The sequence below is a fragment of the Nicotiana tabacum genome, chromosome 9 (genome assembly GCF_000715075.1).
Source record: "Nicotiana tabacum cultivar K326 chromosome 9, ASM71507v2, whole genome shotgun sequence".
Taxonomy (NCBI): domain Eukaryota; kingdom Viridiplantae; phylum Streptophyta; class Magnoliopsida; order Solanales; family Solanaceae; genus Nicotiana; species Nicotiana tabacum.
The window spans coordinates 112811010-112835374 of NC_134088.1; the positions used below are offsets into that span (position 1 = coordinate 112811010).

The 24365-nt window shown below is 38.9% G+C and overlaps 1 protein-coding gene and 1 pseudogene across 1 annotated transcript; one reads left to right on the forward strand and one right to left on the reverse strand.

The window, feature by feature from the left end:
• Positions 1 to 2045: 2045 nt before the first annotated feature.
• Positions 2046 to 3456, forward strand: LOC107811370 (tRNA-splicing endonuclease subunit Sen2-1-like; annotated as a pseudogene).
• A 14750-nt stretch (positions 3457 to 18206) lies between these two features.
• LOC107811372 (tetraspanin-3) lies at positions 18207 to 23089 on the reverse strand. The gene is made up of 2 exons (XM_016636284.2): positions 22397 to 23089; positions 18207 to 18750 (listed from the first exon to the last, which is right to left on the reverse strand). Exons 1-2 carry the CDS (start codon positions 22907 to 22909, stop codon positions 18406 to 18408), a joined length of 858 nt encoding a protein of 285 aa, XP_016491770.1. The 5' UTR covers positions 22910 to 23089; the 3' UTR covers positions 18207 to 18405.
• Positions 23090 to 24365: the final 1276 nt, after the last annotated feature.

Consider the following 24365-nt stretch of genomic DNA (forward strand, 5'->3'; position numbering starts at 1 on the left):
TGAAATCTAGATTCGGATTCTTTTCTTTGTTTAGCTAATTCTAAAGTTGCGTTTAAGAGTTTTTTAACCTTTTGTACTAATTTTATCAGTTCTATTTTTTTTTTGCTATTTTTCTATTTAAAATTCAATAATTATTAGATATTTGTTTAGTCAAAGGATGTTGTCTCATGTATATATTTTTATCCTAACGGAATATGTGCTATTTTTCTTTTAATTTCTTTTATATATTCTCTTTCTTGTTTTATTCTTTTATTAACTCTAAGAATTTCTTGTATAATAAAAGTTCTATAATCTACTCCTCTTAAACTATTTGCTATCCCTAAATCAACTTCTTCTAGACTATTTAAATATTCTAATAACTCTTCTTTATATGCTATTATGCCTTGAATTATATCAAAAGTAGAATAGATTATCTGCTGGTGAATACTTATATATTTCGCAAAATTTTGTTGTCTCATAAATTTTTGTGGTCCTAAAATCTTCTAGCTCTGATACCAAATAGAAATTATTATTAAACAAACATTGAAGAAGTTTTTTCAAGACAAAGATAAGCAAGACAAACATATTATTAAAAATCCTAGCCCAGAAAGAAACAGTCCAAGAAACAGTCCAAGTCTCAGTCCAAAAATATCCCAAAGATCAGGAGAAGATAGTAATTACGAAGACGAAAACTATTATCAAGATGCGCAAGATCCAAACGAACATTCAGAGATGAGCTTTGATTCAAGCACTACACAATCTTGACACATAAAAATACAAGAAGTGCTATCTGATATAAGAATACCATAATACAACTAGCAAAACGAGAAATGACAAAAAGTAAGTAATACAGAGACATGTGAAAAAGAAGACTGAAAATAGCTTAAGAAGACTTGACTTGCAACAAAGCTGAAAGAGACTTGCAACAAACTTTGAAAATAATCAGCGAATGGAAAAAATAATTGCAATATATATGATGTAAATAAGTTGTTACATGTAAATAGTTTAAATTGCACCCTTTATACTGAGAATATGGTTCACTGATTGTTGTATCATATATTGTTGTGATTCTAATTTTAGTTGTTAATCCTATCAGTTATTTACTCTGACATATTCCAAGGGGTGTGGTGGGATGGCAGAGATCCTGCTCCCTTGACCAAAAGTCTCGAGTTTTATGTTAGGATATGGAAAATTTTTGGGGTGGACCCCCCTTCTTAATGTATTTTTCTCCAGCTTCCTTGGCTAGAAGTCTTGGGTTTTAATAGTTTGTTTAGTCAAGCTTCTCCAAAAAATATTTTTTTCCCAAAGTTGAAGTATTTGACAAGTTTTTAGAAGAAAAAAAGTGCTTTTGAGTAGAAGGAGAATCAGTTTTGGAGAAATATAAAAGAGTAGCTTCTTTCCAGAAGCACTTTTTGAGAAACACTATTGAGAAAAATACACTTAGAATCACTTTTTAAAAGTTTGATCAAACACTTATTGCTGCTTAAAAATATTTTTCAAATTAATTAGCCAAACACAAACTGGTTCTTATCAAAAGTACTTTTAAAAAAAATACTTCTCAAAATAAGCTGATTGTTCCAGCTTGGCCAAATATGCTATAAGTCTAGGATATGAAAAACCTTTAGGGAGGGAGCAAACCCCCCCCCCCCCCCTCCAGTGAGCTTTTCCCTATGAATCTGGATTAGTTACACCAGTAGTTTCGGATACTAGATACTTGGAGCGAAAAAAAAGTTTGACATGCTGTGAATCTAGCTCTTCAGGTCTTATCATGCACTTCTTATGCGTCATTGATTGGTTAATTTACTATTGTTTTTCATCAATCATTTTGGTGCCCCTTTTTTCTTTTCTGAAGAAGTCCGCAGTCTAGATCTAGGGTGTTTTTGGTATGGCTCGGAGATATTTCCCTTGATGAGATAAATTCCATGTGTTTGGTTACCTTAAGTTACGGATAACATTTTTCACGAAAAGGGGAGGAAATTGACTTCCATCACTTACGGACGAATTCATCTTTCTATACAAATATAAGATAGCTATTCCTCAATCCCAAACTAGTTGGGATCGGTTGTATGAATCTTTATTATCATAAATGCTATGCTTGGGTCCGTAGTATCTCAATATTCCGTACATAAGGATTATCTAACACTAGGGGTTCTCAAATATAATCTAGTGCTTATAGTTTTCCCCGTACCAAATGCACCCCCTATAGTTTGAAGCAAGTATAGTTGCCTGGCTAAATGCCATAGTACCTGGATGTGCTTTGACAGTGCGAAATTCTAAACAATCTCATGGATCTCAGTGCAGCTGTGTTGTTCATAAGAAATGACATGAATTAATTGCCAGTTGGAATTGTGATCCGCAAATAATCTTAAGATACTCCAGAAAAAAATATCTGTAAGATATACTAACTTAAATCTTGGAACATTGTCAAGAGAGACTTTACATGCCTATGGTCCAGTAATCCTCTGTACTACTCCATTTTTTGTTACAGATTTTACTTTGTTCCTTCAACAGTTACAAAATAGGAATCTGGCAGTTGTAATGGCACCAAGATGGAAAGGAAAGGGTGCTGCAGCCAAAGCTCTTGCGGATCCGATTTCAGATATAGTTTCCCAGCTTCAATCTTCTCTAATCCAATCAAATTCTCGAGGGCTGCTTTCCGGTATGAGTATACTTCTTAAAGCAGATGTTGTACAAACTGACCTCCTGAATCGCGCATGTTTTGGTAGGCCAAGGGTAACAGCATAAAATAATGAACAATGGTTTCAACTCTGTATGGAGGAAGCTTTTTACCTATACTATTCTCTAAACTGCATCAAGATTGTAGACGACAACAACCGTGAACAAAACAGTGATGAGTTATGGAATTATATGACATCCAAGAGGGAAAATTTTCCTGTTTTATATAAAGCTTATTCTCACTTAAGAAGTAAAAATTGGGTGGTCAGATTGGGATCTCAGTATGGAGTGGACTTTGTCGCGTATCGTCATCATCCAGCTTTAGTTCATTCTGAGTATGCTGTGCTTGTTTTATCAGCACAAAATGGTAATACCAATGGTCGTTTGAGGGTTTGGTCTGGCTTCAAGTGCACTCTTCGACTATGTGGAAGTGTAGCGAAAACGTTGCTTGTTTTTAATATTGTCGAAACAAAAGTCCTGCAGCTTCTCCATCTTGCTTGGATAGTTATGGTGTTGAAGAGAGAACAATCACAAGATGGAGTCCAGAGCAATGTCGTGAAGGTAAGACAATTTAAATCTGACCCAACTTCACAATAGATTGACTGACACAATATAATGTAGAATTATAGATTGAGTAAGAGAACGACACGGGACAATGAGGATTCATATAGCTGACTCTTGCTTGGAACTGAGCGCAGTTGTTGTTTGTAGTTGATAAGTATCAAGAATTTTAAGTTTTACTTAAAATTGAAGTCGAAAAGATTATCTCGACAGTATTATAATTTTGACTCTCAAAATTTGGCACGGATATGCTAATCTTTTTTGCCCTTCTTTTGTCCTTTCTCTTTTACATGTCCATTATCAGAAAGTTTAAACTACTATTATAGACGTTAGTTTTAGTCTGGTGTTAGTTTTAATCTGGTATGTGAATCAGTTAGTGCTCACCTCAACTATTTCATTGAATACATGTTACTTCCTACCGGTACATGTATCGGGCCGGGGTAACTTTATCATCCAACGCTTTGGTAGTTAGAAAAAAATCACTCCTAATATGAATTTTGGTCTCCCGTGATTTTTCACCCATTTCATTGACCAACATGCGGACCAAGCAACACTCTTGGATGCAAGATGTTAGTTTTAACTTAATTAATTTGATCTTTTTCATTATTTATTTAGGTATTAGTTATTTGTAGACTAAATGACCCAGTTTGCAAACTTGAAGGAGCGTTAGTGTCCAAGATTATTTATTATGGATCAAAATGGATGTACACCTATACTTCAGGGACTATTGTAGTGTTTTTCTCCTGTACTGATTAAAATCCTCACCCTTTTAGCCAATTCCTCCATAAAAGACTTGTTGAAAAGTGCTAGATTTCATTCTTGAGTGCTGAAATGACCAAAACGGCTATATTTTTCCAGAGCTTTTTTGTTAAAGGTAATTTAGTAGGCGTTTGGATATAAAAATTAGTATAATTTTTTAAAAAAATAGTATTTGGAGTTGTTTACCCGAAAAATCGGATAACGTTAAATTTAGATATGGTTTTAAGTGTATGCAAATTTCTTTGATACAAAATGACGATACAGGTATTTTTGCTATGAAAATGGAAAATGATGGAAGGGAAGACTGAAAAATATTAGAAGAACAAGCACAATGAAATCTTCATCTTTTTTTTCCCTATTGCAGTCTATCTCTCTTTTTATGGTAGAGGGTCACTACTTTATTTGTAATAACATAAAATAATACATATAGTAGAGAACCCATGATGGTTTGTCTCTCCCTTGATTCTCGCCAAGATTCTCTCCCTTGGTGTGGTTGTAACGGTTCTTGTCTGCGAGCTTGGCACTGACTCGAGCTTGGTGCTAGATCGAATCCCCAGTCTTAGTTCGAGCTCGGTTCTGCCTTGGAGCACCGATATTCGGGGTCTATATCGGTCGTCGTTAACCCGTAGTCTGATTCAGACGCGGGCTCGATAATGATATCGAGTTTTGCGGTTGATTGGTCTTATAGCTCGAAACTCGATATCCCTACTTCGGAATTCGTCCGAGCTCGCCATGTGGATACCCTTCGATTGAAACGTCATTGTCTCGACCGGTCTTTATGACTGAGAACCGGTTTTGACCGTACACAGATAGTCCCCTCGTTTCTCGGAAAGGATGTGGTGAGGAACGATATGATTTCCCTGCGGCTCAATCGAATTTATGCCGACATTTCTATCGAACTCGATCTCGACGTATGTGATGGCTGTCCCATCAGCTCGGTTTTACCGAGGCATTTAATGTGTTTCAGACGGTGGTCGGCCACCGCTGATACCGAACCATCATGCCTTAGTCTATAAATAATCTTTCCACACAACTTTAACCATTTTTGCGCCTTCTCTTCTTCCAGACTTTCCTATTTATCCTTTCTACTTTGCTGCTACGGGGCCGTTCATACCAGAATTTTGGTGCTGTCTATTTCTTCCTTTGCACTCTTTGCTTTCATATCAATGGTGAAAACTTCTAAAACTATTCCTCAGAAGGAAAAAGCCTTTACCTCACGGCCGTCTGATGATAAGGCGCCGATGGAGCCGTCAGTTCATGACTATGTTCCTGGCCCGTGCATTTTGAAAACCGATTTTAAGGTGGAGAACCCTTCCTCCGTTCCGGGTCGATGTGAACACGTATCGATGTATACATGCTCTATAACGGAGGATCACCTCGAGGCCGTCCGAAAAGACTGGAACTGGGGTTCCGAGGTCGTACTGCAAATTCCGTCTTCCGATGAGGACGTTACTACTTACGTGGAGGGGTTTTTAAGTGTTTACACTTATCCCTTCACACTGGGATCCGTCGACCCGGTGATTATTGATTTCTGCAAAAGGTATCAAGTCACCCTTGGCCAAATCCATCCCTCTTTATGGCGTATAGTGATCTTATTGCGCTTTTTCTCTATCAAAGCCGGAGGGTTGGATTTTTCTCTGAACCACTTCATTCGACTGTTTCGGCCTCAGATCTTTCGAGGACTAATCAGACTTCATCATCGGGCATCGAAGGTATTGATGTCGAGCATCGATGAAGACAAGGATCGAGATTGGATGGGTCGTTATATCCGAGTAAGGACCCGTGACCTCATTCCGGAGGAGAAGATGTCGTTCACTGAAGAATGGAATTTTGACCGTAAGTGATTTTTGTTCACTTTTCAGGTGCTTTTTTGATTTTTTCTGATGTCCTTCCTTGATGTTCAACTGCCCATTGGATGCCACAAGCGGTGCCCGACCTCGAGGACTGGGTTCGGAAGCTAGCCTCGATCTCCTCTTATGCCGAGCGTACTTGGCGTGATTTGGCAAAAGGCAGATGGGAGGCCAAGAACCATGGTGAGGTTTTCTTTCTGTTTCCTTCGAAGTATTCTTTGCGTTCTATTCGTTACCGATTTCCTCTTGTGCAGGTGTAACCAAGGATGCCGCTTTGAGGCCTTCAAGCGGCGAGGAAAGAAACAAGTCCCTGGTCCCCAAACAGGGGGAAAATAAGAAACGAAAAAGCTTCCTCTCGGTCAGAGGACCCCAAGCCCAAAACTCGCAGGGTGAAGAGAAAAACAATTGCCCTTTTGATTGACTCGGTCCAACGACTGAGAGAAGAAGAAGAAGAAGAAGAAGAAAAAGAAGAAAAAGAAGAAAATAGCTCCTTGGCTTTGGTAGTCCGGTCTACGGAGGCCATCGAGGTTGCCCGAGCTCCCGAGCCGATGGCGGCTGTACCTGTCGGGTTATTCCCGAATCGGCATATGATATGATCCCAAATAAAATCTATGACTTCTTTCTCTCTTATTTTCTCGAACGCCTGCGCTTCAACCCACTTAAAAAAATAGTCAATCATAAATAAAATAAATTTGGCTTTACCTAGGGTCGACGGCAGAGGGTCGACGATGTCCATCCCCCATTTCATGAATGGCCACGAGGATAGGACCGAGTGAAGTTGCTCCCCGGTTTGATGGATCATTGGCGCAAACCTCTGACATTTATCACATTTACGAACAAATTCTTTTGTATCTTTGCCCATATCGATCCAATAACACCCCGCTCTGATCACTTTTCGGACTAATGTGTTGACGCCGGAGCGATTGCCACAAGTGCCCTTGTGTACTTCCCGGAGGATATAATTGGTATCTCCCGGACCCACACATACCGCCATCGGTCCATCGAATATTCTTCGATATAGTGTTCCGTCTGCAGCCAACGTAAATCGAGCAGCTTTAGTCCGTAGGGCCCTAAAATCTTTAGGGTCTGAAGGGAGCTTTCCGTTTTTAAGTACTCAATATACTTGTTTCTCCAATCCCAGGTTAAGCTAGTAGAATTTATTTCGGCGTGCCCTTCTTTGATTACCGATCTTGAAAGTTGGACGACAATCCCCGAGCTCAAATTACCTACCTCGACCGACGATCCCAAATTTGCTAGAGCATCAGCCTCATTATTCCGTTCTCGTGGGACATGCCGTAGGGTCCATTGTTTGAAATGGTTTAAGGTGATAAGCAATTTGTCCAGATACCTTTGCATCCTACCTTCTCGGACTTCGAAGGTTTTGTTTACTTGACTCACCACCAGCAAAGAGTCACAGTGCGCCTCAATGACTTCTGCTCCCAAGTTTCTAGCTAGTTCGAGACCTGCAATCATGGCTTCATACTCGGCCTCGTTGTTAGTTAACCTGATAGTTTTAATAGCTTGCCTAATAATGTTACCCGTGGGGGGGTTTTAAAACTATGCCTAACCCGGGCCCCTTTGTATTTGAAGCACCGTCCGTAAAAAGGATCCATACCCCAAACGATATATCTGATTTCAAAAGGAGTTCCCTTTCGACTTCGGGTATGAGGGTTGGCGTGAAGTCGGCCACGAAGTCGGCCAAAATTTGAGACTTGACGGCCGTGCGGAATTGATATTCGATATCGTATCCACTGAGTTCGATGGCCCATTTGGCCAATCGGCCTGATAGTTCGGGCCTATGTAAGATATTTCGGAGTGGGTAGGTGGTTAATATGCTTATGGGGTGACATTGGAAATACGGCCTTAACTTTCTAGATGCGCTTACCAGGGCAAGTGCCAATTTACCTAAGTACGGATATCTAGTTTCTGCTTCTCTTAAGGTCTGACTCACGTAATAAATGGAAAATTGTGTACCTTGCTCTTCTCGAACTAGGACGCTGCTTACGGCGACTTTCGATACCGCCAAGTACAGGTAGAGCTGCTCGTTCGCTTTCGGAGTATGAAGCAGTGGCGGGCTCGAGAGGTATCTTTTCAATTCCTGTAACGCTTGCTGGCATTTCGGCGTCCAGGCGAAGTTGTTCTTCTTTTTTAGCAAGGAGAAAAATTTGTGACTTTGATCCGATGATCTTGAAATGAACCGGCCTAAGGCTGCAATTCTTCCCGTTAACCTTTGTACAGCTTTCACGTTGTCCATGATGGTGATGTCTTCGATGGCCTTGATTTTGTCAGGGTTGATCTCAATTCCCCAAGTTGAGACCATGAAGCCGAGGAACTTGCCCGAACCGACCTCGAAAGCACAGTTTTCGGGGTTGAGCTTCATGTTGAATTTCCTCAAAATCTTGAACGTTTCCTGCAAATAGGCCAAATGGTCCTCTGCGTGCAGGGACTGAACTAGCATGTCATCAATATAAACTTCCATCGTTTTACCTATTTGTTCTTCGAACATTTTGTTTACTAGGCGTTGATAAGTAGCTCCTGCAGCTTTTAGCCCGAAGGGCATTACGTTATAACAATATGTTCTATATCGGGTCATAAATGAAGTCTTTTCCCGGTCGTCCGGATTCATCTGAATTTGATTATACCCGGAATAGGTGTCGAGAAAGGTGAGAATCTCATGGCCGGCCGTGGCATCGATCATACGATCGATGTTGGGCAGTGGAAAGGAATCTTTGGGGCATGCTTTGTTCAAATCCTTATAGTCCACACACATTCTAAGTTTGTTTCCTTTTTTAGGTACAACAACCACATTGGCTAACCATTCGGGGTATTTTACTTCCCGAATGGACCCTATCTTGAGAAGTTTGGTTACCTCGTCCTTTATGAATGCGTGCTTTTCCTCGGACTGGGGCCTTCTTTTTTGCTTCACCGGTCTGAACATAGGGTTCAAGCTTAACTGGTGCGCCGTTATGTCCGGCGGGATCCCTGTTATATCTAGATGGGACCAGGAAAAACAATCGATGTTATTGATAAGAAATTGAATGAGTTTCTTCCTGAGTTCGGGGCTCAAACCTGTTCCCAGGTATACCTTTTGTTCGGGCCAGTGTTCGATCAGTACGATTTGCTCTAGTTCCTCAATTGTTGATTTGGTGGCATCAAAATCATCGGGGGTTATGAAGGATCGAGGGATCCATCGATCATCATCGTCCTCTTCAACGTTTTGTTTACCTGGCCGGGTCGAAGCCGATGTCTGTGATTGCTATTTGGCACTCTGCTTTGAACCTGATCCTTTCATTGGTGAAGGTGAGGATATTGATTTTGCTTCTTCGAAGGAGAACATTTCCTTTACGGCCGGTTGTTCCCCGTACACTATTTTGATACCTTCCGGTGTTGGGAATTTGAGGTCCTGGTGTAGGGTCGAGGGTACGGCTCTCATGCTGTGGATCCATGGCCTTCCGAAGAGGGCATTATATCTCATATCACCTTCGATCACATAAAACTTTGTTTGCTGGATGGTTCCGACTACATTTATCGGTAGGGTAATCTCGCCTTTAGTGGTTTCACATGCCATATTAAATCCGTTTAGAACCAGAGTTACGGGTACGACCTGATCCTGCAGGCCGAGCTGTTCTATGACCCTCGTTATGGGGTTGGATGATTCCCTCTGTATCTTCATCACTGAAGGATAAAGTCCCTGTGGGTGCATGATCTTGGGTTCAAGATCGCTTCAGAATCGACGTTTTAGCATGTTTAAGCATCGGTCCCTGGGAGCATTGTTGCCGCCGACGATCATGTAAATGACGTGTTGCGGTTCTTCTGGCTCGTTTCGCTTACCGAATTCCTTGTCTCTAAAATGGTTCTTCGCCCTATCGCTCAGAAATTCCCGAAGGTGCCCTTTATTAAATAAGCAGGCCATTTCATCTCTTAGTTGCCTGCAATCTTCCGTTTTGTGACCATGGGTGCCATGATATTCGCACATTTGATTGGGATTCCTTTGGGCAGGATCGGTTTGCATGGGTCGAGGCCATCTGGTGTCTTTGATGCATCCGATGGCCGATACGATGGCGGATGTACCAATGTTGAAATTATACTCCGATAGTCGAGGGGTTTCTATAGGATCTGTATATTTATCAAAGCCGCTCTTGCTCATAAGTCCCCGAGAATTTTGCCCCCGATCAATCCTTCGGTTGTTCCGAACCGTGTCACGTGCTGAACCGTTGTTCATCCGATCTGTGTAGTACGGTTGGTATCGATCTCTGTTCGACCTTTGTTCTCTGTTGGTTTCCCTTTGATTTTTAGTGGTTGTGTGGTTCTGACGTACGGGCCCATACGGAGCTCCCAATTGATCATCTTCGACCCTGATTTTTGATTGGTACCGGTTGTGTACATCTGCCCAAGTTATTGTTGGGTACTCGATCAAATTTTGTTTCAGCCGACGTGACGCTGTCGAGCTTAGCCCGTTCAGTCCTTGGGTGAAAGCTTGTACGGCCCAATCGTCTATGACCGGTGGCAAGTCCATACGCTCTATTTGAAATCGGGAAACGAATTTCCTCAGCATCTCGTTACCCATTTGCTTTACTTTGAAGAGGTCCGATTTTCTTGTTGCAACCTTTATGACACCAACATGTGCTTTTATGAATGAGTCTGCTAACATGGCGAAAGAATCAATGGAAATCAGCGGTAAATTGTGATACCAGATCATCGCTCCTTTTGCGAGGGTCTCTCCGAACTTTTTCAACAACACGGATTCGATTTCATCATCCTCCAAATCGTTGCCTTTGATGGCGCATGTGTAGGAGGTGATGTGTTCGTTAGGATCGGTCGTACCATTATATTTGGGAATTTCGGGCATACAGAATTTTTTGGGGATTGGTTTTGGGCCGCGCTCGAGGGAAAAGGCTTTTGTATGAATTTTTTCGAATCGAGCCCTTTTATCATTGGCGGAGCCCCCAGAATTTGATCGACCCTAGCGTTATACGTTTCCACTTTTTTGTCGTTGGCTTCGACTTGCTTCGTGAGTTCCTCGAGCAATTTAGCAATTTCAGGAGAAGTCCCTGATTCCTGCTCATTTGATTTCACTACGGCGGGTTCCGTTCTAGGTGTGACTTCTCGAAGAAATAGATTGGAGTTCGGCCCGCTTTACGTATGGGTTCGGCTCTGCAACTGAGCTATCGCTGCTGCTTGTTGGGCTTGCAGCATTTCGAAAATCATACGCAAGCTGACCCCCGATTTCCCTCGTGTTGTAGGTGTCTCGGGCTATGGATCGAGCACCGCCCTGAACGCTCCTCTCTGGTTCAGAACGCTGATTCGCTTCTAGAGCTATTTGCGAATTGATATCCAGTGGTACTTCGGCTCGAATTTCGGGCTCTTCGATTCGAGCCTCGTTGCCGTTGTTAGGTAGCCTTCCGGCCCCGGGCACCAAGTTGTTGGTTTCATCTTGAAGGCCGGCTTCGAAGACGATAGGTAGAGCCATGGCTGATTTGAAGTTGTAAGCTGGAGTGTACTGTAGATTTATATTAAACAATCACCGTTACCCTTAGCCCCACGGTGGGCGCCAAACTGTTTACCCGAAAAATCGAATAACGTTAAATTTAGATATGGTTCTAAGGGTATGTAAATTTCTTTGATATAAAATGAACAATAAAGGTATTTTTGCTATAAAAATGGAAAATGATGGAAGGGAAGACTGAAAAATATTTGAAGAACAAGCACAATGAAATCTTAATCGTTCTTCCCTATTGCAGTCTATCTCTCTTTTTATGGTAGAGGGTCACTTACTTTATTTGTATCAACATAAAATAATACATATAGTGGAGAACTCATGATGGTTTGTCTCTCCCTTGATTCTCTCCAAGATTCTTTCCCTTGGTGCGGTTGTAACGGCTCTTGTCTGCGAGCTTGGCATTGACTCGAGCTTGGTACTAGATCGAATCCCCAGTCTTAGTTCGAGCTCGGTTCTGTCTTGGAGCACCGATATTCAGGGCCAGTGTCGGTCTTTGTTACCCCGTAGTCCGATTCGGATGCGGGCTTGATAATGATATCGAGTTTTGCGGTTGTTGGTCTTATAGCTCGAAGCTCGACTTCCCTATTTCGGAATTCGTCCGAGCTCTCCATGCGGATACCCTTCGATTAAAACGTCATTATCTCGACCGATTTTTATAACTGAGAACCGGTTTTGACCGTACACACTTGCCATTTTCAAAGAGTAAATTAACAAGATAAGCAATTTCCAAAGAACTTACTGTCAGATATATTGGCATTTGGAGTTGATTGATCAGGAAGGAGATTATCCGCCCAATCATAAGATTTGATGTGCATTTTACCAAAGAGAAGCTTGCTAAAAGCTGTCATTTCAGGATGGCGGCAAGCAAAAGATACCAATCTACCAAAAAAGAAACAAACTATGAATTAATTCAATGAAGAGGGAGAAATGAGAGATAGAATTCATTTCATTAAAATGTTACGTGTAACTTCTATAAACTTACGATACAAAAGAATTTTAACCTATCACCTAAAAGATAACCATAAACAACCGTTAATAATAAGTGAGATTAGTGACCTAAAAAATAAAGCAAGCAGCTGATTAAACAACACTGACTAGTGTAAAATTATCGGAAAAATCGGATAACGTTAGATTTATGGATGGTTCTAAGGATATGCAATACAATTTGATATAAATCGCGTAGATAAATAGAAATATGTGTATTGTTGACTGTAAGAACGAAAATAATAAGCAAATAAAATGAATAAGTAAAACAAGCACAAGGGGATTACTATCAATATAAGAAGTGATCTTTTTTTATGTTCAGCCCTCTCTAGCTTACAAGGATTCCCCCTTTTATAGAAGAGGGTCATTACCAAAAAAATAATAAAATAAAACATGTAGTGGAAGACCCATGATAACATGTCTCTTCCTTGATTCCCGCCAAGATTCTCTTCTTGGTATGGTTGCAACGGCTCTTGTCTGTGAGCTCGATACTAGCTCGAACTCGTTACTGGGTCGGGCCCTTCGGTCTTGGATCGAGTTTGACCTTTGAGATGGGCGTCGCACATTTCCGACCTCGAAGCAGTGCCTTGCAAATCGATTCGATCACAGGCTCGATAGGATTATCGATCTGCCTCCTCGAGCGACCTTCGGGCTTGAGGTTCGTTAGTACCGACCTCAGAGCTCACTCCCAAAATCTTATTCCGATTTCTTAACACTCGAACTCGATCGAACGTAGGAAGGCTGACATCTATTTCGACCGTATACAGATAGTCCCCTCATTTCTCGGAAAAGGATGTGGCGAGAAACGATATGATTTCCCAGCAGCTCGATCAGATATACACTGATATTTTTATCGATCCCGATCATGACGTACGTAATGCTCGATCATCTTATGTGTCTTTATAGTCCCCGACTTTATCGAGGATACCCGAATATTTTCTTCCCCGGTGGGAATTGCCAGTTACCTTCGGTATTTGGTGACCGGAGAAGATCAATCAGTGATGAATGCAGAGGGGCTTCCTGTCTTTTTAACGAGACCCAACATGTTTTGAATCGGATAACTTCTGATGGCGTTTTCGCCGCTTCTGTACAAAAATTTTGTAAACACAAATCTTTCTTCTTCTTCTTCTTTTTTTTTTTTGAAGAGAAATAGCCTTTCAAACTAAATAGACAGTTTGAATTTAAATCTCTGTTGCCTTCGGGCCTCGTGGGTAGTCCCCTTTTCTTTATCGGGCTCGAGCGTCCTTCAGCTGAAATAGTCAAGTGTTTGTTTTAATTCGAAGAAATGAGTAGTTTTGCTCGAAATAATGTTGCCCGTAGGCGTAACAGTCGAGCGAGTGATGGCTCGAACTCAAAATAAAGGTAGCCCGTAGGCTTAACAGTCGAGTGAATGATTCGAACTTGATGCAATGTAGCCCGCATGCGTAATAGTCAAAGTAGCCCGTACGCTTAATGGTCGAGTGAGTGATGGCTCGAACTCGAAATAAAGGTAGCCCGTAGGCTTGGCAGTCGAATGAATGATTCGAACTCGATGCAATGTAGCCCATAGGCGTAATAGTCAAAGTAGCCCGTAGGCTTAATGGTCGAGTGAGTGATTGCTCGAACTTAAAATAAAGGTGGCCCGTAGGCTTGGCAATCGAGTGAATGATTCAAACTCGATACAATGTAGCTCGTAGGCGTAATAGTCAAAGTAGCCCATAGGCTTATTGGTCGAGTGAGTGATTGCTCGAACTCGAAATAAAGGTGGCCCGTAAGCTTGGCAATCGAGCGAATGATTCGAACTCGATGCAATGTAGCCCGTAGGCATAATAGTCAAAGTAGCCCGTAGGCTTAATGGTCGAGTGAGTGATTGCTCGAACTCGAAATAAAGGTGGCCCGTAGGCTTGGCAATCGAGTGAATGATTCGAACTCGATGCAATGTAGCTCGTAGGCGTAATAGTCAAAGTAGCCCGTAGGCTTAATGGTCGAGTGAGTGATTGCTCGAACTCAAAATAAATGTGGCCCGTAGGCTTGGCAATCGAGCGAATGATTCGAACTTGATGTAATGTAGCCCGTAGGCGTAATAGTCAAAGTAGCCCGTAGGCTCAATGGTCGAGTGAGTGATTACTCGAACTCGAAATAAAGGTAGCCCGTAGGCTTGGCAGTCAAATGAATGATTCGAACTCGATGCAATGTAGCCCATAGGCATAATAGTCAAAGTAGCCCATAGGCTTAATGGTCGAGTGAGTGATTGCTCGAGCTCGAAATAAAGGTGGCCTGTAGGCTTGGCAATCTAGTGAATGATTCGAACTCGATCCTGTTTGCATAATAAATCTTGAACATAGAATATCGGTAAGGAGGAGAGCTTTCTTTGCAGGTCATTATACATGGGTTCATGTTTTGCGTCAGGGCTCGGGTCAACTATATAAGCATGGTTCGTTTTGACCGTTTGGCCCTTACAACGTTTCCCGTTGAGACATTGTTTGTCATGAAATAACGAAGTAACTTCCTTTGCACCGAACTTGATAATCATCACAGATGCGTTCAATGATAAAGCCCCCCTATGTACGAGGTTGATTTTAAAGAGGCCTCGGATACTCAGCAGTAGTATCGTTTCCGCTATATGGCTGGTATCGATCTCTGGTCGACTTTTGCTTTTTCGTAATGGTCCTAGAAGTCAACTGGTCATCTTCGACTCTTATTTTGGATTGATATCGATTATGCACGTCGGTCCAAGTAATAGCTGGGTACTCGATCAGATTTTGCTTCAACCGCCGCGAAGCCCTCGAGCTCCGCTCATTTAGACCTTGAGTGAAAGCTTGAACAACCCAATCGTCTGTGACTGGTGGCAGATCCATTCGTTTCATTTGAAAACGAGCTACGAACTCCCTTAGCATCTCGTTATCCTTTTGCATTACCTTGAACAGGTCCGACTTTCTGGTTTCGACCTTTATGGCTCTGGCATGAGCTTTTATGAAGCAATCTACAAGCATAGCAAAAGAATCAATGGAATTATATGGTAAATTATGATACCATATCATTGCCCCTTTTGATAGGGTTTCACCGAATATTTTTAATAATATAGATTCGATCTCATCATCTTCCAAATCATTGCCCTTAATGGCACATGTGTAAGAAGTGATGTGCTCGTTGGGGTCGGTCGTTCCGTTATATTGGGTATTTCGGGCATACGGAATTTTTTGGGAATTGATTTTGGGGCTGCACTCGAGGGAAAAGGATTTTGAATGAATTTTTTCGAATCTAACCCTTTTATCACTGGTGGAGCCCCCGGGATCTGGTCGACCCTAGAATTATATATTTCTACTTTTTTATTGTTGGTTTCGACTCGTTTTATGAGTTCCTCGAGCAATTTAGTAATTTCGGGAGTAGTCCCCGATTCTTGCTCATTTGGCTTCCCTATGGCTGGTTCTGTTCTGTGGGTGACTTCTCGAACCAGATTGGGCTCCGGCCTACTTTGTACCTGAGTTTGGCTCTGCAACTGAGCTATCGCTATTTGCTGGGCTTGCAACATCTCGAAGATCATCCGTAAGCTGACTCCGATCTCCTCCACGTTATGGGTGTCTCAAGCTACGGATCGAGTACCACCCTGAATGCTTCTTTCCGGTTCGGAATGCCGATCTCGCAAAACTCGATATCATTATCGAGCCCGCGTCCGAATCGGACTACGGGGTAACGACGACCGACACAGGCCCCGAATATCGGTGCTCCAAGGCAGAACCGAGCTCGAACTAAGACTGGGGATTCGATCTAGCACCAAGCTCGAGTTAGTGCCAAGCTCACAGACAAGAGCCGTTACAACCGCACCAAGGGAGAGAATCTTGGTGAGAATCAAGGGAGAGACAAACCATCATTGGTTCTCCACTATATGTATTATTTTATATTATTACAAATAAAGTAAGTGACCCTCTACCATAAAAAGGGAGATAGACTGCAATAGGGAAGAACAATTAAGATTTCATTGTGCTTGTTCTTCTAATATTTTTCAGTCTTCCCTTCCATCATTTTCCATTTTCATAGCAAAAATATCTGCATCGTCATTTTGTATCAAAGAAATTTGCATACCCTTAGAACCATATCTAAATTTAACGTTATCTGATTTTTCGGGTAAACAGGAGTTAAGTTAAAAAATAGTATTTAGAATTTGAAATTATGTTTGGACATGCATTTCACTTGAAAAATTATTGCAGTTTTGTGAGTGGGGAAAAAGAAATTCTAAAAATTTTGAATAAGTGGTCAAAATTACTTTTTGATTTTTAAAAAATTCATTTTCGAAAAATTTTAAAAAACTTGGAAAATTTCATGGACAAACACATTTTTAAAAAATTATTTGAAAAAAAAGGGAAAAAAAGTATGGACAAACGGGCCTTAATTTCTTTTCATGAATACTCTATTTCGGCTATATTTTTTCCAGATCTTTTTTAATTTGTGCATACCAGTAACATTCCCAAAGCAACTATTGTAATCAGTAGCTAAGATTCTCAAACAACTGTAATAATTAATGATCGCAAATCGAAATGAAGGAAAGCTGTTTGAATCAATTTTTCTTCCAATGTGAGCGATCACGTTTAAACACCTAAAAGCAATTTCTATCCAATTTCCTAGATTTGACCTCTCTTTAGATTTTGAAATCATCACGTGCACTTGAGCATGTCAATTACTCCTATATAACATGCTTTACTATAATTACTCCCTCCGTTTCAAGAGAAATTATTTCTTTTTTAGCTTATGTCAAAAAGAATTACCTCTTTCCTTATTTGGAAATAATTTATCTTTATCCAATGATTTATAGTCATACAAAATATATGTGCCTCATTTTACATCACAAGTTCAAAAGTCTTCTCTCTTTTCTTAAATTTTGTATCCAGTCAAATGAATTCACATATATTGAAACTGGGTAGTATTAGCTAATTTAAGTACGATTATCGAAAAGGAATTCTGTTTATGTCGGCCTGATGATGTCTGCTGGCGCAGAGGCATCGCTCCGCATAACGTGGCATTTCTTTTCACGTATTAGATCAAAATCATATGTTGAGTATGATATTCTTTTTTCTTTTTTTTTAAATAATGGTTTTCGAATCAACTTGCATGTTTTTTTATCTATGTACATGGTGCATACTATCTCCCTCGACACAATTACCGAATAACTTTACTCATTAACGCTTAACCGATTACTGCTTGTTGTTTCTGCTTTTTTTCAATTTTTTTGAGCCGATGGTTTATCAGAAATAATTTCTATATCTTCACAAGGTAGGGATAAGGTCTACGTACACACTACCTTCCTCAGACCTCACATTATGGATTACATTGGGTTTTTTGTTGTTGTATTAACACTTAACCGAACAGAAAGAAACCTCACAATCTGAACCCTTGAACCCCGGTCTCTCATAATTTTCACCTACTTCATTGACCAAGACCACATCTTAAACTCCTATTTGACCATAGATTTTGACTTCACTTTTTCAAAAAAATTGAAAATATTATTTATTTATGAAATATGATCATGTTTTGGGGGAGGGGGGGGGAGAGGGGGGGAATTCAAAAAATTTCAAGTTCCCAAAAACTAGTTTATGGCAGTTTTTAGATGAAAATTTTTCTTCCACTTACAAAACTTCAACTTTTCTTCAATAAAATGCATGTTCAAACACAACTTCAACTTTTAAAAATTATTTTTTAACACAACTTCAAACACTATTTTTTTCAAGTTTCAATCAAATATATGTCCGAGCTAAGTTTCTATCTTAAGCGTGAACAATTCTGGTAATATTAAACAATTGAGAGGAAAAGCTGCTTTCCTTGTAATCTCAGTCTTGGTGCTCTATTTGAATATTGAATAAGTTAAAGTCAATAGTTTACTTAATCTCATAGCTTGCTGCACTAGGAAGGGACGAAACAGCCTCAGAAATACTAAGATAGTTTTGGAATTTAATTAAAGGAAAAGATACCACACTTAATACAAGATTTACAGTCAAGTTTTCTTGGGAAGAAAATTGAATGTAGAAGTATAAACAAAGCATTTTGTTCTAACAAGACTACTAGACTTACCAAACATAAAAAATACATTTCAAGCTTTACTCTGATGTTGTGTGGAAACTGATCTTAGAAGTGTATCCTGCTAGGTTGAGACTTCTCCATCCTAGTTTCTCCGTAAGGCTCATCGTTATCGATCCGTTTGTTGTGCCTAAACGCAGCGATAGCGACCATATACATGATCACGAGAATGATCAATATCACAATATTGATGACAGACACCTTTCTCCAACTCTTTCTAATGCTAGCCAGTACGCCAGCTTTGCAAGAGTTACAATTGTAGCAAAGCTGCCCTTGATCATTGTTCCAATTAACACAATCTGGATCAGCTCCAACTAGCCCTCCTCCTGGAATCCAAACTGTCTCATTCTGATAAACATAGCCACATTCTGTAGGAGGCTTGCAGCAACCAGACTGCATACAAATTAAGTTTGAGATTTTGTTAGACCTATTGTCTTTCTGCTCTAACAGTAAAGCTAGTTAGAGGTAGATATCTAGGAGGGGATCACTGAACCAATTGCTTTCAGCTCGATTATCCATTTATGTATAGAAAAAAGTATTCAATACAATATAGTAAGATCATACTCATTCTAAACTCACTAACTCTGGTCTTTGGATTCGCCCCTATGCGCATGAATCATTTTACGTATGTAGTAACTCGACACATGATGTGAACTCGGAGACTCATAAACTCTATTGCTAAAGAATGTGGTTCAATCCAGTATCTTGGATAAGTTTTGCTCCACATGCATGATTGTTTATACTTTCCGGCGATCAGATATAAATTGCCCTAGCATTACCATGCCTTTGGTAATTTACGAGGGACAAGCTCCACCAGAAGAGGTTCTCTACTTTTGGTATACTTCTTGTATATGGGCATTTTTTGCCCAAACATCAACAAAATTTATTATAAAAAAGAGGTCTAATTCAAGAAATATTGGAAAGGAAAGAGATATGTCAGGGTACGTAGGTTAGGTTGCCTATAGTAGATCCTTAGTGGAGTAGAAAAATATCTAGAAATATCAAAGACACCACATGGCCACACTTGCCCATCAAGATGTAAATAATTGGGGTCCTATAATTGGAGCTTTTGGGGCATGTTAGTTTCCCATCTTTTCCAATCAACATAGTCACTCAATCATCATCTAAACGGTGAACACTTTTCTTGATTCACAATAGCAGTAAAGGATACTTGTTGAACCATAAAATACTAGGAATTGATTGAAGAATTAATCAAAAGCAAGGCAGGCTGGTGTAAAGGCGTCTCGCATTCACGCAGGGTCCGCGGAAAAGTCGCACCCTAAGGTATGTGATGTAGACAGCCTAACCTAATGCAAGTATTAGTAGCTGCTTCTACGGCTCGAACCCGTGACCTATTGGTCACACAGGAACAACTTTATCGTTGCTCGAAGAATTAATCTGCTGAAAAGAATATCCCTTTATGACAACTGTATGACTTGCAACAAACATGCACTACAAATACATTTGTTGACATGTCGATCCTTGTTACATCAGGAAGATATTTTGTTTGTACAATTCTAAGTTGCATACAAGATACAGTAAAGTTCAATTGGGTAGGACCACTTAAAATATATGACCCATTATACAAACCATTACTCTTTCTGAATAACCAAATTAGTATAATTTAAAGTGACCACCTACCAAGTTTTTTGTCCTGAATTAAAAACTTATCCAAGAAGTGATCACAAACTTTTTAAAAATGGAGTAATTAATTTCCTTGAATGGTCCATATATGAAAGAAGGACCCATCTACCTGTTTCATATGCATATTTAAATTTAGTAATTAATTTAGTTATGGGATAATATGGACCCATGCATAAACATGGAATGTGATTGTTGACCATCACGCTAACATGCCAACATGCTATGACCCGAACATGCACCCAAAAGTCATTTTAGTAGGAAAAAGCAAAGGAACGTGGCGTAACATGATTTCCTTCTATTTGTCTAAATTTGGATGTGTAGAGTTATCAGATACATGTACTGATAGAAGATAACAGGTATCTGATTGAATTAAGGTGCACAATTTTGGTGTGTTGAGTTATCCTGTATACATATTGTACATGGTGGTTACTTGAGGTATGCAACCTAGGCCGGAACTAAAAAGAAAAAGAAAAGGAAACAAAGGAAAAGGAAGAAAAAGAAGAAATCTAAGTTGAATCAGAAGAAACTAGAAAGGAACAGCAAAAGCTAGTCAAAACAAAAGGCAAAAGGGGCAAAAAAGTTTTTCTTTTCATCAGTTGCTGGTAATGGAAAACCCAGAAAATAATTAAGGATATTACAAATAAAAAGCATTAAAGCAAAATGATAATCTGAACCAGTCCAAAAGAAGCCAACCTCCAAAAGTTGTACCTCACATAAAACATGCATAGCTATTAGCAAAATTATTGTTGATTTGTCACCATTCTTCTATTCATTACAGGCCAAAAATATCACTTAATAGCAGCTATGATAATAGCTTTTAAAAGTGTGGATGAGGTACCATTTCATTAAACGACAATTAATAAGTCGGTAAATTGTCTTTATCACTATATAAATGGGTATTTCCACCCAACAGAAATATTAAAAGAGGAAAAGAAAAAACCCATTTTGCCCTAATGCACAAAAAGTATGATTATTCACACTGTCACAATTGACAGGTAAGCGTAGAACCTTGTAATAACCGGTAAATTTGTTGTCATGTAATCAGCAGATTACGGGTTCGAATCATAAAAATAATCTTTTATGCAGGGTAAGATTCCGTACAATAAATTTTTGTGATCCAACATTCCCCAAACTTCGCACATAGTAGGAGCTTAGGGTAACGTACTGCCTTTGTTTCACAATTGATCAGTACAAACTCACAATGAATCTATCAGTAGAAGTTGATTAATTGTCCTTTTTTATGTTTCTTTTTCTCTCTCTCATTGTCCTTCTCTCTTATATCAGTGGTGTCCTGATTAATTTGCCCGATTATGTCGCCCGCTATTCACTGCCTACTATCAGCATAGATATTAGATGACTAGCTCTTACGCTTAGGTAGATGAGTATGAAATTATCTATTATTTCACAATTTATGTGAATATATTTTTTTTTAGCCCGTGCTAAAAAAATATTCTCTTTTCTTAATTGGAAACAATTTACCTTTATGCAATGATTTATAGTCACACAAAATATATGTGCCTAATTTTACACCACAAGTTCAAAAGTCTCTCTTTTTTTAAACTATGTGCTCAGTCAAATGGGTTCACATAAATTAAAACGGATGGAATATAAGCTTATCTCTACTAGATTAATTTTCGGTGATTTTCGCTCACTTTATTAAACGTCATACCACAATTTTGGACCACTTGATGCAACTCACATATCAATAAATTAAAATATTATTTTTAAAAACATAGAAAACTGAAACATTTCCTGCACTATTATTGTGGCACCAACGTTTATTTCCGTAAAAACAGATCTAGCACTGGCTTCTAATTACTGTTCCTAATCTTGTTTCAAAAATCAAATGTCAGGTGAAAGAAAATGCTTTACAGGTGTCTTATAATTTCAAATTAAAAAATGATTACTTTCACAAAATAAGTTCCTCTTTTAATCTCTAATAATAAAATAAAATAAAAAGCAGTTTGGTGTACTAAATTACTATTATGTAGAGTCCGGAAAAGAGTCGGGCCACAAGAATCTATCGTACACAACCTTAATCTGCATTTTTTCAAGAGGCTATTTTCACAACTTGAACTGAACATCGTCACGTGATAATAATTTTACCGGTTACACTAACGGTACCCTTCCTTTTTTAATCTCTAATAACACATTAAATTTCATTTCCCACTATAAATTGTTCATATTATCTATTTTTATTGCTTTAGGCATCAATATCATAAATTTACTGGTTAAACTAATTCAGATTTAAACCAAATAAATTCTATACGGGGTAAAGTATTATCTACCAAAAAAAATTTTAATTTTCAGAACTCGAACCCGAGCGCGAAAAAGCCCATAACATAAACATTTTCTTTTCAAGAAAAATGGTTAAACAGGTTTTGACAGAACTTACCTCAACAGGACTAAGTTTTCTGAGGTAAAACATCTCAGCACTCTCAGGAATACTATTGTAAGTCCTTCTTGTCTTAGCACAAACATGTGAATCTCTAATACAAGAACTGATCTTCATCCAATAACTCTGACTTGTAACCCTTTCCTCAAGCCAACCCGAATAATCCTGCAAGTGATACTCCAAGTAAACCCGGTTCAAGACGGGTCGACCCGACCCTTTATCAGTGACAGCATAAGCAAAGATGACAAATCCAATCAAAGCAGCTATGATAAAGAACATAGCCCATAGATAAAGGTACATAAGGAAAGTGTTTCTATAACAAGCACCAGCAAATCCAGCTAAAGAAACAACCATAATTGAAACTCCAATTACTATTAATGGCCATTGAAGGAATTTCAAGCAGTCTGTGTTGTTTGCTCTGCTGCTTAGCCATATTCCACCACCTAATATTGGGATTGAGGCCAAGAAAGTGAAGAAGTTTAGTAAACCTATTAAATGGTTGCTAGTTCTCATTTTTTTTTTTCTGTGGCTAATAATGCAATCTTCCTGAAATGGACTTTTTTGTAACAATTTTTGGGTTGGGGAAAGCAGAGCAAAGAGTGTTTCTTAAGAAGGGGGAGTTGAGGGGTTAATGTAAGAGTAAGGAAAGAGAGGGGTCTCTCTATTTCCTTAACTTGTAGACAACTGTATAGTGGAGTGACAGAATCACCCCCTATATATTTGGTAGTATTGACTTGGTACAGTTGGGAATCTTGAGATGAGGAATGAGAATATTTTACTTATTTATTATTTTTATTTTCTTAGGAATAAGAAATAATTTAAACAAAAAAAAAATGTGAATCTCTAGCAACTTAAGGGTCATTTGGTTATTTTCTCTACCTTATGAAAGTAGAGATGTTGTTTTCGATAGACACTCGGCTCAAGTAACAATGAAAATAAAGTAACAAACAGTAGCAACAACAATATAATATGAACAAATGGCAACATGTAATATAAAGAATCAGGAATAAAAAAAAACAAAAATAGTAGTAGTACTACTTATAAGACTAAGAGACTAACGATTACATGTCAACCTTACACTCTAATTCTCTACTTCCACAATTTACTATTGAGGGCCATATCCTTGATAAGTTATAGCAATGACATATCATGCCTAAAAAGAAATATTTTAAACAAAAAAGGTGAATCTCTCACAACTTAGTAAATGAGGTGAAAAAATTATTTTGAACTTTGGTTCCATACCGTATAACAACAACAAAAATAGCATACCCAGTATAATTTCACAAATAGAATGTGAAAGGGTAGTGTGTATGAAAACCTTATCCTTATCTTTTGAAGGTAGAGAGATTATTTCCGAAGACCCTCAACTCAAAATCAAAGGATAAAAGGAGTAGCAATCAGTAATAAACAATAATATAATAAAATAATTTAAACGAAAGAAATAACAAGTAGAAATATAACTCTATGAACAAGAAAATACTTAGGTTACATTAATAGTATATAAAAATTTAATACAGTACAATTTATTTGATTACATCCAGGGCCGGCTAGAGAGTAAGGATGCTCAAGTCATTGCCTTGTGTCCCAAATTCTAGAGGACCCAAAATATTATACTATATTATTATGTAGAAAAATTAACCCAAATAGCCGTCCACCCAACTACTTAAATCAAAAATAGCCGATTAAAGTATAACATATGCATAATTTATGTGTTATATATGAATAATTGTGTATAATAAATGTATAATCTATGTATATGACTAGAAAAAGTAAATAGTGAATATGACCGACTATTTGTGTAAAGATCCCTATTATGTATTAGTATATATCTTATGCGATTACTCTTAAGAGTCCAAATTTTAATATTTGGTTAAGAATGCACAAATGAGTGAGTAAAGAGCGATAAATCTTCGTCTTGTTAGTAGTATATTTATTTTCCTCTTCCGTTCTAATTTGTCCTCCTTCTTTC